Source organism: Cebus imitator, unplaced genomic scaffold, assembly GCF_001604975.1.
Source record: "Cebus imitator isolate Cc_AM_T3 unplaced genomic scaffold, Cebus_imitator-1.0 Scaffold169, whole genome shotgun sequence".
Classification (NCBI taxonomy): domain Eukaryota; kingdom Metazoa; phylum Chordata; class Mammalia; order Primates; family Cebidae; genus Cebus; species Cebus imitator.
The window spans coordinates 1,389,886-1,406,494 of record NW_016107484.1 but is presented as its reverse complement, the minus strand read 5'-3'; the positions used below and the strand labels follow the sequence as shown (position 1 = coordinate 1,406,494).

Sequence of the window (16,609 nt, the reverse complement as noted above, 5' to 3'; positions counted from 1 at the left end):
CGAGATCTCACCACTGCACTCCAGCCTGGGTGACAGAGTGATACTCCATCTCAAAAATATATATATATTTGTTCTGGCCAGGCGTGGTAGCTTGCCTGTAATCTCAGCACTTGAGAAGCCAAGGCGGGTGGATTGCTTAAGCTCAGGAGTTTGAGACCAACCTGGGCAACATTGTGAAACTCTGTCTCTACTAAAAATACTTAACTTAGCCAGGAGCAGTTGTGCATGCCTGTAGTACCAGCTCTTCAGGAGGCTGAGGTGGGAGGATCACTTGAGCCAGAGGAGCAAAAGCTGTAGTGAGCCAAGATGGTGCCACTGTACTCCAGCAGCCTGGGTGACAAAGCGAGAACCTTTCTCAAAAAAAAAAAACAAAAAACTTATGTCCTAATGGTTTAGAAAAATTATAGCTATTTCAAAACTAATTCTCTTGTCATGAGTATAAGCATTTTCCAGGTGTACTTTTGGTCTGGGGAGAGATGTATATTGACATTTAACAATATTAATACTTTTTATGGTCTGTAATAGATGGCACTGATGGGGAAATGGAAGTTGGGGAAATACAACAGAATAAAAGTGTCACTTACGATCTCTCAAAATTGGTCAACTATCCTGGTTTTAATATATCCACTCCAAAAGGAATTCCAGATGTAAGTATATTGATTTTTTTAAATTATCGTGTGATGTGATAGTACTATGTTAAAGACTGGTCAAAATATTAACTTGTTGGCTAAGCACCGTGCCTCACACCTGTTAATCCCAGCACTTTGGGAGGTAGAGGCAAAAGGATTGCTTGAGCCCCACAGTTTGAGACCAGCCTGAGCAACATAGCAAGACCTTGTCTCTACTAGTTTTTAAAATTTAAAAACTAGTCAAGGGTGGTGGCACATGCCTGTAATCCTGGCTCCTAGGGAGGCTGGGGTGGAAGGATTGCAGAGATTACAGTGAGGTGAGATCACATGAGACCCTGTCTCAAAAAATAATTAGTTAATTCATATACACATACTAACTTATATAGCAGTTACTGTTTAAGGGAATAAATTTGTTATTTGTTTACATTTTTAATTTCCTTTATAGAATCTTGCTAGAATCTTAATTGAAGTGTTGTATTCATCAACAGCAGTTTTCTCTAATTTTGTGCCCTCAGAAAGGGAGCCAAATAGATTGGTTAGAGTCTCTAAATCTAAAACTATTCTAAAGTCTTAAAAGTTTTAAAAAACGTGCATGGTTCTGAGACAGTATTATATATTTTACAGACTTAGCTTGGAAAGTAAGTTTCTATCTATAATAAATCTAAATATACTATAACTTTTTCCTGTTCATTCTTGCCTTTTTTCCCCTCAAAGTAAAATTTCTCATTTTGTATATGAATGGTTTTTCCACACTTAACTCTTTTTCAGTTTCCATCTTAGGTCTCAAGATTCAACAATGAACTATTGTACTATTTTATTTAAAAAGCATATTCGTGGCTGGGTGCAGTGGCCCATGCCTATAATCCCAGCTCTTTGGGAGGCCGAGGCAGGTAGATAACCTGAGCCCAGGAGATTAAGACCAGCCTGGCCAACATGGCAAAATCCCATGTCTACTAAAAATACAAAAATTAGCCAGGCATGGTGGCAGGTGCCTGCAATCCCAGTTACTCAGGAGACTGAGGCAGGAGAATTGCTTGAACCCAGGAGGTAGAGGTTGCAATGAGCTGAGATTGTGCCATTGTACTTTAGCCTGGGTTATAAAAGCAAAACTCCATTTCAAAAAAAAAAAGTAAATAAGTGTATCCTTGGTGTTTTTAGAAACTGGACTGTAGGGAAGAAGCCAAAGACTTGAAGTTAGTGTCTAGTGAACAGATACAAAGTTATCAATCACACAAGACAGTGTGTCATTCATTTCAGGCGGAATTGCATGATACAAGCGATCAGTGCTTCTGGAAGCCAGTCCAGCTTCCAGTCTCTTCAGAGTCCCCTGGGAATACTCATTAGAAATGTACATTCTTGAGTCCCACCCTTAGACTTGACTAATTAAAACCCCGAGATCTGTATGTTTCACTAGAGTTCTGGTTGATTCTTACTGAGAACCACTGCTGAATGTGCAGTCAGCGATGAGAGAGAAACAAACTTTGTGGAGTCTTTAAAGATGAGTGTTATATTTGGAAAGAGAAAGAACAGAAGATAGAAAACTCATGAGTAAGTGTGTTAGGAGAAGTGGGCCCTGTTAGCAGTGCCAGTGCTTGATGGGAGAGAGATTGGAGCCTGGGAGGCCCCAGAGCAGTTGTTCCGGCCTACATCTTCTGCTTGCAATATGTAGAACCTTTTTGGACAAGTGATTGTGTCAAGTAGTCTTTCAGTATTCAATCTTAATTATTTTGCAGGCAGGTTTATTTTTCCTTTAACACATCATTATTTTCCTTAATTTTCGATAAAGGAAAAGTCACATAAGAAGGAAAAATGTAATTTTGAGATCTCTACTGTACCTCCTTTGAGCAAAATCTGAAAACATGACATTTTTCAAACACGTTTTTTTTTCCTTCTCTTTTCATCATTAGGAATGGAGGATGTTTGGTTCCATACCAATGCAGGCATGTCAACAGAAGGATGTGTTTGCCAATTACCTTACTTCTAACTTCCAAGCGGTAAATAGATTTTAAGGGTGTAGTCTATAAAATGTTGTTGTATCCGAGAGATTTTGTAATTTATTAGCGTCTTATAGCCTTTCCTTGCTTTGTTATCTGACTAACCAAAAGGAAAACAGTGGCGAAATTTACCAGTTACCTAGACTTAGCTCCAGGTCATTTTTCTACATAATTTTAAGTGAAGGGATGGAGTTTAATTCGTTTGCTACCCCACCTAACTTGTGTTTCCTTTGGTTGCTTCTTTAGCCAGGTGTGAAGTCTGGCAGCAAAAGGTCTTCATCTCACTCTAGCCCGGGTAGTCCAAAGAAGCAGAAGAAGGAAAGCAACTCAGCAGGCTCCCCTGCCGACATGGAGCTCGATTCAGGTAGGTTTCATCATGTGGCTTTGATTTCATCCAGAAGCTAGGACACGTTTGTATGCTCTTGAGTTCCATAAGAAAGGAGAAGCTCCTTTGTGAGCACTGACTAAAGAGTAAATCTTTGTTTTATTCTTGGAGATCAGAGTATCACCGCTATCACTGATAAAAGCTTAATTGAAAGCCAGACCTTGGTGTGAGAGCCAGGTGGGCCAGCTGGCTGCATTCCTGAATTAGGGGAGTTCCATTTTTTTTTTACCTTTTTTGGTGTAGAATGGGGTCTCACTGTGTTGTCCAGGCAGATCTCAAACTCCCAGGCTTAGTCTTCTTGCCTCTGCTTCCCTAAGTGCTAAGATTACAGGTTCAAGCCACAGTGCCTGGCCCATTTCTGAATTAGCAGCCCCACCTGGTCCCAACAGTGCTGCATGCAGACAGGCCCCTTTGATCAGTTCAGCGCTCTGAGACAAGCAGTGGAAAGTGTGTGCCCTTCTAGCAGCTTGGTCCCAAGAGGAAGAAGAGCAGAGCTGGGCCAAGCTTCCCCAGTTATTCTTTCCAATAGTACTGATCCAGTACATCACTCCTCCACCCAAGAAACAGAGGCCTTGAGGAAAATCTACTTTCCCAAAACATAAAATGGGAGAAAGGGCTTGCTCTCTGAGACTTCCTTAGCTTTTTTTTTTTTTTTTTTTTTGAGGCAGAGTCTTTCTCTGTCATCCAAGCTGGAATGCAGTGGCGTGATCTTGGCCCACTGCAACTTCTGCCTCCTGGGTTCAAGCGATTCTCCTGCCTCAGCATCCCAAGTAGCTGGACTACAGACATCCCCCACCACACCCAGCTAATTTTTATATTTTTAGTCAGTTGAAACAGCCTCGAAAGAAGTGAATTTGGGTCTCACGCACTTCCAATCCTGTGGAAGAAAGCAGATTATCCTTGTTGATCATTTGAGGCATGGTTGTTTTTTGAAGTTGGGATTTGTGGTGGTGGCACCCCTGTCACCAGGGCCACACACTTCTGTGTAGGCATGTTCAGCTTTGTGCTAGAGGCTCTTTCTTCTCTCTTTTTTTTTTTTTTTTTTTTTTTTTTTTTTTTTTTTTTTTTTTTTTTTTGGACACCGGGTCTGACTCGGTTGCTAAGGCTGGAATGCAGTGGTGTGATCATGGCTCACTGCAGCCTCAGACTCCTGGGATCAAGCAATCCTCCCACCTCAGCCTCCCATGTAGCTGGGACTACGGACATGCGTCACCACACCCAGCTAATTTTTGTATATTTTGTAGAGACCAGGGTCTTACTTTGTTGCCCAGGCTGATCTTGAACTCCTGAGTTTAAGCAATCTGCCTGCCTCAGCCTCCTAGTTTACTGGCATGAACCACCATGCTGGGCTGTGAGTTGACTTTTTTTTTTGGAGACAGAGTCTTACTCTGTTGGTAGGCTGGAGTGCAGTGGCACCATCTTGGCTCATTGCAACCTCTGCCTCCCACGTTCAAGTGATTCTCCTGCCTCAGCCTCCCTAGTAGCTGGGACTACAGGTACATGCCACCACGCTCAGCTAATTTTTGTATTTTTAGTAGAGATGAGGTTTTACCATGTTAGCAAGGATGGTTTCGATCTCTTGACCTCATGATCCACCCGCTTCGGCTCCCCAAAGTGCTAGGATTACAGGCATGAGCCACCACACATGGCCTGTGAGTTAACTTCCAAGTGAGAGTGTGTTATTATTTTCACAAATCTTATATTACCTGTAAATTTCAGACTCTCTACTAGACCCTGAGGACAGAAAGCTTAATAAGATAGCATTATGCTGGGTGCGGTGGCTCACGCATGTAATCCCTGCACTTTGGGAGGCTGAGGCGGACAGATCACCTGAGGTTGGGTGTTCGAGACCAGCCTGACCAACATGGAGAAACCCCATCACTACTAAAAATAAAAAACTAGCTGGGCATGGTAGAACATTCCTGTAATCCCAGCTACTCAGGAGGCTGAGGCAGGAGAACTGCTTGAACCTGGGATGCGGAAGTTGCAGTGAGCTATCATTCCATTGCACTCCAGCCTGGGCAACAAGAGCAAAACTCCATCTCACAAAAAAAAGAAAAGAAAAAAAGGAACCTACTCAAACTGATCAGCTGCAATGGAGCTCTGTCAAGCCCCGATGGAGATTTCAGTCGAGAATATGCCACAGCATCTCAATGGAAATGTGCGGCAATTTCCTTCAGATTCTACGGAGCTTCACCCAGGTATCAGACACGTTAAAGAAATCAAAGAATTGGGAGGCCGAGGCGGGTGGATCACAAGGTCAAGAGATCGAGACCATCCTGGTCAACATGGTGAAGCCCTGTCTCTACTAAAACTACAAAAAATTAGCTGGGCATGGTGGCGCGTGCCTGTAATCCCAGCTACTCAGGAGGCTGAGGCAGGAGAATTGCCTGAACCCAGGAGGTGGAGGTTGCGGTGAGCCGAGATCGCGCCATTGCATTCCAGCCTGGGTAACAAGAGCGAAACTCCGTCTAAAAAAAAAAAAAAAGAAATCAAAGAAAACGCAAAATCATTTGTGGATCCAAGCTTTCGTCAGCTCTTCCATCCAGTCCTGCCGAGTCTTATGTTTCTGTGCTCTTTGAAGGAATGCTTGAAGGATTCAAAGCAGTTGGAGTGGAAGAAAAAAGTGGAATCACAATGCAGGGAAAGCAAATGTATACCCTCACGCTCCACAAGAAATCCGTGAAAGAGGGGTTATCCTAACCAGAATAGAGATGGTTCTGTTCTCCATCATTGCTGTGATCTGTTGATTGGTATAGTGGTTGGGTCAAGTGACAAAATGAAGTCAGACAGTATCCTGATCCAGAAGAGATTCTGCGCAATGATGGCCGCACTTGGCCGAGCACCTGATAGTGAAAGTGCAAATCTTCTGGTTGGTTACAGTGCCGGCCCTGCCATTGACTGGATCAGTAGTCATGAATGGGTCAGAGAATTTGTGTTTACATTCTTGTTCACAAAATTCAAATCCCCTGGAAAGGAGCTCCTGCATCAGGTGAAATTCGTGGCAACAAAGGCTCAGATGACTATATGTTATTCAAGCCTATCTCAAGCAGTGCATGGATGAAACAGTGAAGTTATCATCTGTTATAGCTGATATCATAGAGTTCAAGAGAAGACTTAAGGCTGCGAGAGACAGAATGGGTGAATTCTTTGAGTGGGCGGGAGCTCTTCGTCATTCAGCAATGCTAGAGATTGCGCCAGGAATGTTCCCCAGTTTGGCAACAGCGGCTAACTTTTGGATGAAAAGAAACAACCCAACCTTTACTGGATTTAAAGCTCCTGAGATTATTCTGGGTTCAAATCTCTCACTCCCATTGCTTCAAATAGCTGTCCAGAGATAAATAAAAAGGGGCTATATCAATGGATGCCCACACGCTATTGGTTCTTAGCGAATATGGAGTCACTGTTTAAGAATGAACAAACCGGCCGGGCGCGGTGGCTCAAGCCTGTAATCCCAGCACTTTGGGAGGCCGAGGCGGGTGGATCACGAGGTCAAGAGATTGAGACCATCCTGATCAACAAGGTGAAACCTCATCTCTACTAAAAAAATACAAAAATTAGCTGGGCATGATGGTGCGTGCCTGTAGTCCCAGCTACTCGGGAAGCTGAGGCAGGAGAATTGCTTGAACCCAGGAGGCGGAGGTTGCGGTGAGCCGAGATCGTGCCATTGCACTCCAGTCTGGGCAAAAACAGCGAAACTCCGTCTGAAAAAAAAAAAAGAATGAACAAACCATCAAAAAAAAAAAAAAAAGATAGCATTGCTGCCCCAGCTATCACTGTCATCTCACCTCGGGATTGCAGATGGGTCAACATCATTTTCATATAAATGTGGTGGCCCGCAGTGATATGTACGGAACAAAAGTGTTAACATATTGCTGCCACAGAGCAGGTTCCAGACTGTAATGGTGGCACAGAGGAAAAACTGATCATCTGTGCTGAATGAAGTTATAGGGTAACTTTGAACTGCATCTTGAGGGATGAATGCAGGGATTTACCAAGGAGACGAGGTGGATGAGGGCGTTTGAGACAGTGGGAAGTGCAAATGCAGGATCGTTGAAACTTCACGGCACATCAGGTCAGCAGCAGGGTGACAGCTGGAGTTTGAGCCAGGCAGTAGGAGGTGATGTGATGGAAGTAGGGAAATTGTATCCTAGAGGGCCTTGGAGGAAGATTGGACTTCTTCCTGTGGGGTCTGAGCAGGCACTGAAGGGATTCCAATGGAGATGGGAAGGGTATAGGGCCAGACTTTTGTTGTAGAAAGATGAATCTGGGCTGGATGCAGTGTCACGCCTGTAATCCCAGCACTTTGGGAGGCCAAGGTGAGTGGATCACATCAAGACCAGACCAGCCAAGATGGTGAAACCCCATCTCTACTAAAAATACAGAAAAAAAAAAAATTAGCTGGGTGTGGTGGCAGTTGCCTGTAATCCCAGCTACTTAGGAGGCTGAGGCAGGAGAATCACTTGAATCCAAGGGTTGGAGGTTGCAGTGAACTGAGATTGCTCCACTGCGTTCGAGCCTGGGCAACAGAGCAAGACTTTATCTCAAAAAAAAGAGTCAGGCCGGGCGCGGTGGCTCAAGCCTGTAATCCCAGCACTTTGGGAGGCCGAGGCGGGTGGATCACCAGGTCAAGAGATCGAGACCATCCTGGTCAACATGGTGAAACCCCGTCTCTACTAAAAATACAAAAAATTAGCTGGGCATGGTGGTGTGTGCCTGTAATCCCAGCTACTCAGGAGGCTGAGGCAGGAGAATTGCCTGAGCCAAGATCGCGCCATTGCACTCCAGCCTGGGTAACATGAGTGAAACTCCGTCTCGAAAAGAAAAAAGATGGATCTGGCAGCGGTTTGGAGGACAGACACAAGGAAGATGAATCCAGAGGTGAGGGTGACTCTCACATTCCTGGCAAATGGTAATGGACCTGAGGCACGGTTGCGGCTGTGGCAGCCAACAGGAGAGCATGCTCCCCAGAGAGCCAAAGACCTAGGGATGGGTGGAAAGAAAGAGTACTCCCAGGTGACAAGCAGATACCCCTGGTGGTGCCATTAGTGACAACAGCAGATGGGGGAATAGTCCACATTTTCGGAAGAGATCATTTGTTTTGGACAGGTTGTGTCTGTGGAACCTATAGGTGATGATGGTCAGTGGGCAGTTAGATACGTGAACCTGCAGTTAAAGTGAGCAGTCTAGATTAGAGATAAGAATTGGGAAATAAGGCTGGGCACAGTGGCTCACACCTATAATCCCAGCACTTCAGGAGGCCAAGGCAGGTGGATTGCCTGAGGTCAGAAGTTCAAGACCAGCCTGGCCAATATGATGAAACCCCTTCTCTACTAAAAATACAAAAATTAGCCGGGCGTGGTGGTGCATGACTGTGATCCCAGCTACTCAGGAGGCTGAGGCAGAAGAATTGCTTGAACCTGGGAGGCAGAGGATGCAGTGAGCCGAGATTGTGCCGCTGTACTCCATCCTAGGCAACAGAGCAAGACTCTGTCTCAAAAAAAAAAAAAAAAAAGGCCTGGGCACAGTGGTTCATACCTGTAATCCCAGCACTTTAGAAGGCCAAGGAGGGTGAAGCCTCACGAGTTCAGGAGATCCAGACCATCCTGGCTAACATGGTGAAACCCCATCTCTACTAAAAATACATAAAATGAGCCAGGCGTGGTAGCATGGGCCTATAGTCCCAGCTACTTCTGAGGCTGAGGCAGGAGAATCGCTTGAACCCAGGAGGCAGAGCTTGCAATGAGCACCACTGCACTCCAACCCGGGGGACAGAGCGAGACTCCATCTCAAAAAAAAAAAAAAAAAAGGAAGAAATAACCCAAGGCGTACTCCTGCCTTGCCCCTTACTTCCTCCCCATTAGCCTTCCACCACTCAGTAGCCAGCCTGCACCTCCAATCAAATTTCCTACTGCATTCTGCCATGAATTTCTGGGTAGAGCGCACTACCTTGAAATTCTGTAGTCTCCATACAATTGCTCATATTTCCTCACTCTAAAATAATGCACTCAGCACAGAAACAGATCTCCCAAGGGGTATGGCTAAAGTTCTAGCACCAGAAGATCCTGACAGCTCTGCCTGTAGATCTTTTCAGGTGAACTAAGGGCACCAGGTGATGGTCATAGCACCTGAGAATCCAGAATTTTCCTTCTCTTAAGCCGGTTACTTTTGGCCATTGAATTTCTGGATATACCTGAGTTCAAATAACACATTTTAGTAAAACAAATGCTATTACAAGTTCTAAAGTATCTCTTAATTTTCTTACTTCAGATATGGAGGTACCACATGGTTCTCAGAGCGGCGAAACTTTTCAGTTTCAACCACCATTACCTCCTGACATTCCTCCTCCACTCCCTCGGGGAACTCCTCCACCCGTCTTCACCCCTCCTCTCCCCAAGGGCACCCCACCACTGACTCCCAGTGACTCACCCCAGACCAGAACAGCATCTGCAGCTGTGGATGAGGACGCCCTGACTCTGGAAGAACTTGAAGAACAGCAGAGGCGTATCTGGGCGGCTCTGGAGCAGGCCGAAAGCATTAACAGTGACTCTGACATTCCTGTGGACACACCTTTAACTGGGAATTCCGTTGCCTCTTCACCTTGTCCAAATGAGCTAGACCTCCCTGTCCCAGAAGGAAAAACATCTGAAAAGCAGGCGCTGGATGAGCCTGAGGTACCAGACATTTTTACAAAGAAATCAGAAGCTGGACGTGCCTCCAGCCCAGATTCTGAGGTAACATCACTTTGTCAGAAGGAAAAGGTGGACCTGGCTCCGGTAAATGCTGAAGGTGCCTGTATTGATAATGGCAGTGTCACACCAAACTGTGATATCAGCAATGGGGGCAGCCGGAAGCTCTTTCCTGCAGACACCAGTCCTTCAACAGCCGCTAAAATGCATAGCCCTATACCTGACATGAGCAAATTTGCAACTGGAATCACACCATTTGAATTTGAGAATATGGCAGAATCCACTGGGATGTACCTCAAGATAAGAAGCTTGTTAAAGAACTCACCCAGAAACCAGCAGAAAAACAAAAAGGCCTCTGAATAATGGCTTGACTTAGCACCAAGAGCTATTTAATAACTTTGTTCCATTAATTAGTACTAATTAAATGGATAGATAAAATTGTTTTCCTGTTTGTTCCTCCCATGTTTAAAAATCTATCCAAGGTTTGTGTTCCAAAGTCGAGCCTATTTTAAAGAATGGAAAGACTGAGCTCACTAGTTTACTATATTTTACTCTCACTGACAAAACCTGGGGGGAGATGTGAATATGACCTGGATTAGACATAGTTTGTTAAGGTTTATACTATTTTTGGATTGTGACTGTCCGTTGAGATTGATGGTTTTTATCTGTCTTTTGTACATTGTTTTCCCTTTCTACATTTTGCTAATTATCCTGTATATAAGTTTAATATATCACTTTTTAAAAGAAAAAATTCTACCATTTTAAATTCATATTTCAACTCCAACAACCAAATGAGAAAAATCAGGGATGAGCAGCTTTATCCCATTTGGGGTATTTTTATAAGTGAATTACATGTATCAATTTTAGTAATACTTCTACTTCTTTGTAACTTCATGCTTCATATATGCTTGCTATACAGGTATGTTCATCTTTGTGTACAGAGGTTTAATAAATTAGTTTTCATAGACATAATCTAAGACTTTGAATACAAAAAAAGTGATTCACAGGTAAATTAGTATATATAATAACTTTTAAGTTTAAAAGTAAATCGTTGGCCAGGCGCAGTGGCTCATGCCTGTAATTCTAGCACTTTGGGAGAGCAAAGCGGCAGGATCACCTGAGGTCAGGAGATCAAGACCAGTCTGGCCAAGATGGTGAAACCTCATCTCTACTAAAAATAGAAAAATTAGCTGGGTGTGGTGATGCATTCCTGTAATCCCAGTTACTCGGGAGGCTGAGACAGGAGAATTGCTTGAACTTGGGAGGCAGAGGTTGCAGTGAGCCGAGATCACGCCATTACACTCCAACCTGGACAACAAGAGGGAAACTCCATCTCAAAAAAGTAAGTTGTTGCAAAAATTGCAAGTTTGGGGGCTTTCAGTGGATTTCAGCCTTAAATACAGAAACAGCAGAATCTTTGAAAAGTAATTATTTTGAAAGAATGAATGGCATGCAGCTAGCCTTTCTATAAAAATAATTTTCTAGATTTGAACCCTAATAGTTAAAAATTAGATAAACATATTGCTTTCAATTGTCGGGTATCTATATAAGATAGAGCTGAAACTGTGGCTTAGGTCTTTCTATGGAATGCCATTACATCTTTATATTAGTCAAGTCCATGAAAATAAATGTTTAGATCATCTTGAATTGTTAGTCTCAGGCAGTGTTATCCTGCTCTCAGGCCAACAGGGGGAGCATAATAGAAACATTCCAGTATAGTTTTCATTTTTGAGAACTTGAGTAATCAGATTTACTGTCCTGTAAAGAATAAAGAAAAGGAAAATTATAAAGAGAAATTTATTTTTAAAGCCTTCACAGAATGTGCTAGAAAAAGAATAAAATTTAAAATACTTCCAGCTTTTTTTCTTCTTAAGTTCATAATAAAAGCAATCCTTTGCAGTTGTTGACATAGTATTTTTGACCTGATCTCGCTCAGCATTTCTGTCAGGCAAATAATTATCACCCCTTGGAAGTAAGGAAACGGAGACAGAGAGGTTAAAGGAACTTGTCGACATTCCAGAAGTGGTTCTTGAGAGGCCAGTGTTCAACTAAAGCTTGACTATTCCCTAAATCAGAGCAGTGGTTGTTTAAATGTCCCTTTAAGAAGCACTGCATTAGTAGAGTCACCTGTGAATACCAGAGGTATCTTAATAGTTATCTCTTTGCCATATACCACACATCACATTAAGATATTTTGCTCATTACCCCATTTTCACAATCACCATATTGGTAGGTATTGTTAACCTCGTTGTTTAGAGGAAGTACAGCTAAATACACCCATACCTAAAACACACAGCTGATACGCAGCCTAGTAAATTTAAATCTGTGTCTCTCTGACCCCCATATCCATGTTATTAACCGTTGTACTGCCTCCTTGTCAAAAGCTCTATAAAAGCACTGATTCTCAAAAAATGGGCTATTTCTTCATTTGTTCTTTTTTTTGGGGGGGGTGGGCGGAGGGACAGGGTCTCGATCTGTCACCTAGGATCACAGATTCTTGTGCCTCAGCCTCCAGAGTAACTGGGATTACAGGTGTGAGCCACTATATTCAGCCTGTTCAGTTACTCATTGAGGATATACTCGTGTTAAGTGTTCTTCAGTGTGCTTTGCGGCATTTAAAAAAATACTGTGGCCCAACACAGTGGCTCATGCCTATAATCTCAGCACTTTGGGAAACCAAGGCAGGCATATCACTTGAGGCCAAGGGTTTGAGACCAGCCTGGCCAACATGGTGAAACCCCATCTCTACCAAAAATTAGCCGGATATGGTGGTGCATGCCTGTAGTCCCAGCTACTCGGGAGGCTGAGGCAGGAGAATCACTTTAACCCGGGAGGTGGAGGCTGCAGTGAGCTGACATGACGCCACTGCACTGCAGCCTGGGTGACAGAGTGAGACTCTGTCTCAGAAAAAAAAAAAAAAAAAAAAAAAAAAGTGATACAGTACTGGGAGAAAATGGAGGGTTCCCTCCCAATTACAACACAATTCAGCTGGCGGCCATGGGAGGCAGGCAAGGTACTTGGGCCATTTTGTGGTGAGAGAATCACTTATGGAGGACTGACTTCGAATTCTCAGGACCACTGGATTTAGTATTCATTTGGAGGGAATTTGAAGACTTCTGTAAACAGATAACCGTTGAACTAATCCTTAAAGCGTAGGTAGGAGGAATCATAGACAAAAATGTATGGTGAACTCTAGAGAAAACAATGAGTAAGGCAGAAGCAGGAACACGCAAGAAATGTAGAATGGTGAAAAAGACTTCAATTAAGAGTGGCGTATTCATTGATGCTAAGAACTCTGGATTACTTTGCTCTGTGGTCTGTTAAAGATCTTTCAGTGAAGAGTGTCCTCCTAACAGTGGTGTTTTGTTGTTTTTTTGTTTCTTTGAGATGGAGTCTTGCTCTGTCACCCAGGCTGGAGTGTAGTGGGACAATCTCAGCTCATTGCAGCCTCTGCCTCCTCGGTTCTAGCAATTCTCCTGCCTCAGCCTCTTGAGTAGCTGGGACTACAGGCGCCCGCCACCACACCCAGCTACTTTTCATATTTTTAGTAGAGATGGGGTTTTCATCATATTGGCCAGGCTGGTCTCAAACTCCTGACTTCATGATCCGCCTGCCTCTGCCCCGCAAAGTGCTGGGATTACAGGTATGAGCCACCGTGCCTGGCTCTCTAAGTGGTGTTTTAAGAAGACAATTCCTAAAGCAGAAGTCTGAATAAATTGAAGAGACCATTTATGGGAGGGAGGGCATAAAGCAGGAAGTAGTTGCCTCGAGCGGGTGCCCCATTTTAAGAAGGTATTGTTTAGGCTGAGCAAGGTGGCTCACGCCTGTAATCCCATCACTTTGGGAGGCCGAGGTGGGCGGATCACGAGGTCAAGAGTTTGAGACCAGAGATGGTGAAACCCCATCTCTACTAAAAATACAAAAATTAGCTGGGCGTGGTGGCACGTGCCTGTAATCTTAGCTACTCAGGAGCCTGAGGCAGGAGAATCGCTTGAACCCAGGAGGCTGCAGTGAGCTGAGATGGCACCACTGCACTCCAGTCTGGACAACAGAGCAAGACTCTGTCTCAAAAAAAAAAAAAAAAAAAGGTTTGCTGCTTTGGAGTATTGCAAGATTGTTGGGTGGAGGAAGAAGTTACTGTTTCAACTTGCCCATGATGTGACAGGTCTCCAGGTGTGGGTAGATGAGGTAAGAACCAAACACTTGTCCTTCAAGACTGACTTGCAGCAGGGGTGGGGATCTCTCTCTAATCTTTGCCTTGGTTTTAAAGGGAATGTGAATTGCAATGCTGGTTGCTAAAACAAACCCAGCTGTTTGTTGTCTCATGGAAGCAGGTAAGTGGCAAGAAGGAACTGCCCTTACTAAAGTACAAAATGACCTTGTTCTTTTTTCAAAAGGTCACATTTCCTTATGTGGTGAAAATACCGTTTACTTTCTACTAAAATGAAGCTTCCTCCTGGTTGATTTCATCCTTCAAGTTCTCTGCTGGAATCATTTTGCTCTTCTGTCTTGAATTGTGGTTTTTTACTTTTTTTCTCTCTAGGTAAATCTTTAGAATTTTGTAGATTATCACTAGCAGGCAAAACCAGCAAGGGTGTTGTAACAACTTTTAGTACCCAAGTTGCTTGTGTCAGAGGCGTTTAAACCAGAGTGACTCCATCTTGTATAGAGGCCGAGTAAAATGAGGCTGAGACCTACTGGGCTACATTTCTAGATGGCTAGGCATTCTAAGTCACAGGACGAGATAGGAGGTCAGCATGAGATACACGAGATACATGTCCTAAAGACCTTGCTGATAAAACAGATTGCAGTAAAGTAGCCGGCTAAAACCCGCCAAAAGCAAGATGGTCGGGAGAGTGACCTCTGGTTGTCCTCACTGCTACACTCCTGCCAGCACCATGACAGTTTACAAAAGCCATGGCGACATCATGAAGTTACCCCGTATAGTATAAAAAGGAAAGGCAAGAAAAATCCACCCATTGTATCACCAAGAAATAACCTTAAAAATGGGCAACCGGGCTGGGCGCGGTGGCTCAAGCCTGTAATCCCAGCACTGTGGGAGGCCGAGGTGGGCGGATCACGAGGTCAAGAGATCGAGACCATCCTGGTCAACATGGTGAAACCCCGTCTCTATTAAAACTACAAAAAATTAGCTGGGCATGGTGGCACGTGCCTGTAGTCCCAGCGACTCAGGAGGCTGAGGCAGGAGAATTGCCTGAACCCAGGAGGCGGAGGTTGCGGTGAGCCAAGGTTGCGCCATTGCACTCCAGCCTGGGTAACAAGAGCGAAACTCCGTCTCAAAAAAAAATGGGCAACCATCAGCGCCAGGGCTGCTCTGCCTATGGAGTGGCCATTCTTTTATTCCTTTACTTTCCTAATAAACTGACTTTCACTTTACGGACTCGCCTGAATTCTTTTTTGTTTTTTTTGAGACAGAGTCTCACTCTGTCACCCAGGCTGAAGTGGAGTGGCACGATGTCAGCTCGTTGCAACCTCCGCCTCCCATGTTCAAGAGATTCTCATGCCTCAGCCTCCTGAGTAGCCAGGATTACAGGTGCCTGCCACCACGTCAGGCTAATTTTTGTATTTTTAGAAGAGACAGGGTTTTGCCACATTGACCAGGCTGGTCTCCAACTCCTGACCTCAGGTGATCCGCCCATCTCGGCCTCCCAAAGTGTGGGGATTACAGGTGTGAGCCACCGTGCCCAGCCAGAAATATTCTTTTTAAACAAAATTTCCTATCAACAATGTGCTGCATTTGGAGTTTTGTAATAGGAGGAATTACTGAAAAGGCAAGGGGTGTGGTCCCTGCTGAATGCTAACATTCCGGGCAGCTGAGAGTGCTCCTTTGTAGGGTGACCTCATGCTAGAGTGAGTTCTTAACGTTTTCCGTGATGGAAGCAAGTTCATCAGTCATAAGTGAGAATGACAAATGAAACTGGATTGGAACAGGTTGTGGGATTAGACCTAAGGCAAATTTCTCACAGGCTTGGAACAAGTTTCCTTCTGTTCTACCACAGTCCTGATCTTGGATTCTTCAAACCAATTACAACTCTGTTCATTATACCAGCCCAGTCTACTAAGTATTTATTTAGAACATTTGGAGGAATCCTGAACTCCTGGGGTAGTTGAAACCAAATAGGGTTCATGACTTTAGAGAGTCAAAGATTGGGACAGGCATAGCAGGCATGTGGGAGGAACAGAATATTTGCCTACAGTCAATGTCAGATTTCCCTGATTTCTATCCAGAAGATCCATGGACCTCAGTTAAGAACCTTGCAGTAGTAGGGCTGGACTTGGTGGCTCACGACTGTAATCTCAATGCTTTGGATACCAAGGCAAGCGGATAGGTTGAGGTCAGGAGTTTGAAAGCAGTCTTGGCAACATAGCAAGGTTCCAGACCTGTCTCTACAAAAAATAAACAAAATTAGCTTGGCGTGGTGGCACGCACCAGTGGTCCCAGCTGCTTGGAAAGCTAAGACAGGAGGATGGTCAAGGCTGCAGTGAGCTGTGATCAGGCCATTGCACTTCAGCCTGGGTCAGAGTGAGACCCTGTCTCCAAAAAAAAAAAAAAAAGTTTTGTTGAATAAGCACGTAGATTCAAAGGTTGAAATAGCCTACTTGTTTGTTACCTTTTAGAGACTGGCTGACATCTAAATAGATTTGTGCTCAAGGTAGGAATTTGAACTCAGTGATTGCTAAGTTTCCTTCCAACTTGTTTTTGTTGTTGTTATTGTTGAGAAAGGGTCTTGCCCTGTTGCCCAGACTTCAGTGCAGTGATGAGATCATAGCTCGCTGTAGCCTTGAACTCCTAGGCTCCAGCAATCCTCCTGCCCTGCCTCCCAAGGAGCTGGGGCTAAAGGCACATGCCCCATGCCCAGCTAATTTTTTTCTTTTTTTTTTTTTTTTTTT

The 16,609-nt window shown here is 44.2% G+C and overlaps 1 protein-coding gene across 4 annotated transcripts in view; it reads left to right on the top strand.

Moving 5' to 3' along the window:
* The window catches only part of ZCCHC8 (zinc finger CCHC-type containing 8), a 37,165-nt gene extending 26,496 nt beyond the window's left edge, over positions 1-10,669 (top strand). For all 4 annotated transcript variants that reach the window (XM_017544333.2, XM_037744221.1, XM_037744222.1 and 1 more), the window contains 4 exons: positions 526-647; positions 2,537-2,623; positions 2,870-2,987; positions 9,279-10,669. In XM_017544333.2, coding sequence (XP_017399822.1) covers positions 526-647; positions 2,537-2,623; positions 2,870-2,987; positions 9,279-10,060 — 1,109 coding nt within the window. In that variant the 3' untranslated portion in view covers positions 10,061-10,669. The remainder of the gene's footprint in view (positions 1-525; positions 648-2,536; positions 2,624-2,869; positions 2,988-9,278) is intronic.
* The last annotated feature ends 5,940 nt before the right edge of the window (positions 10,670-16,609 follow it).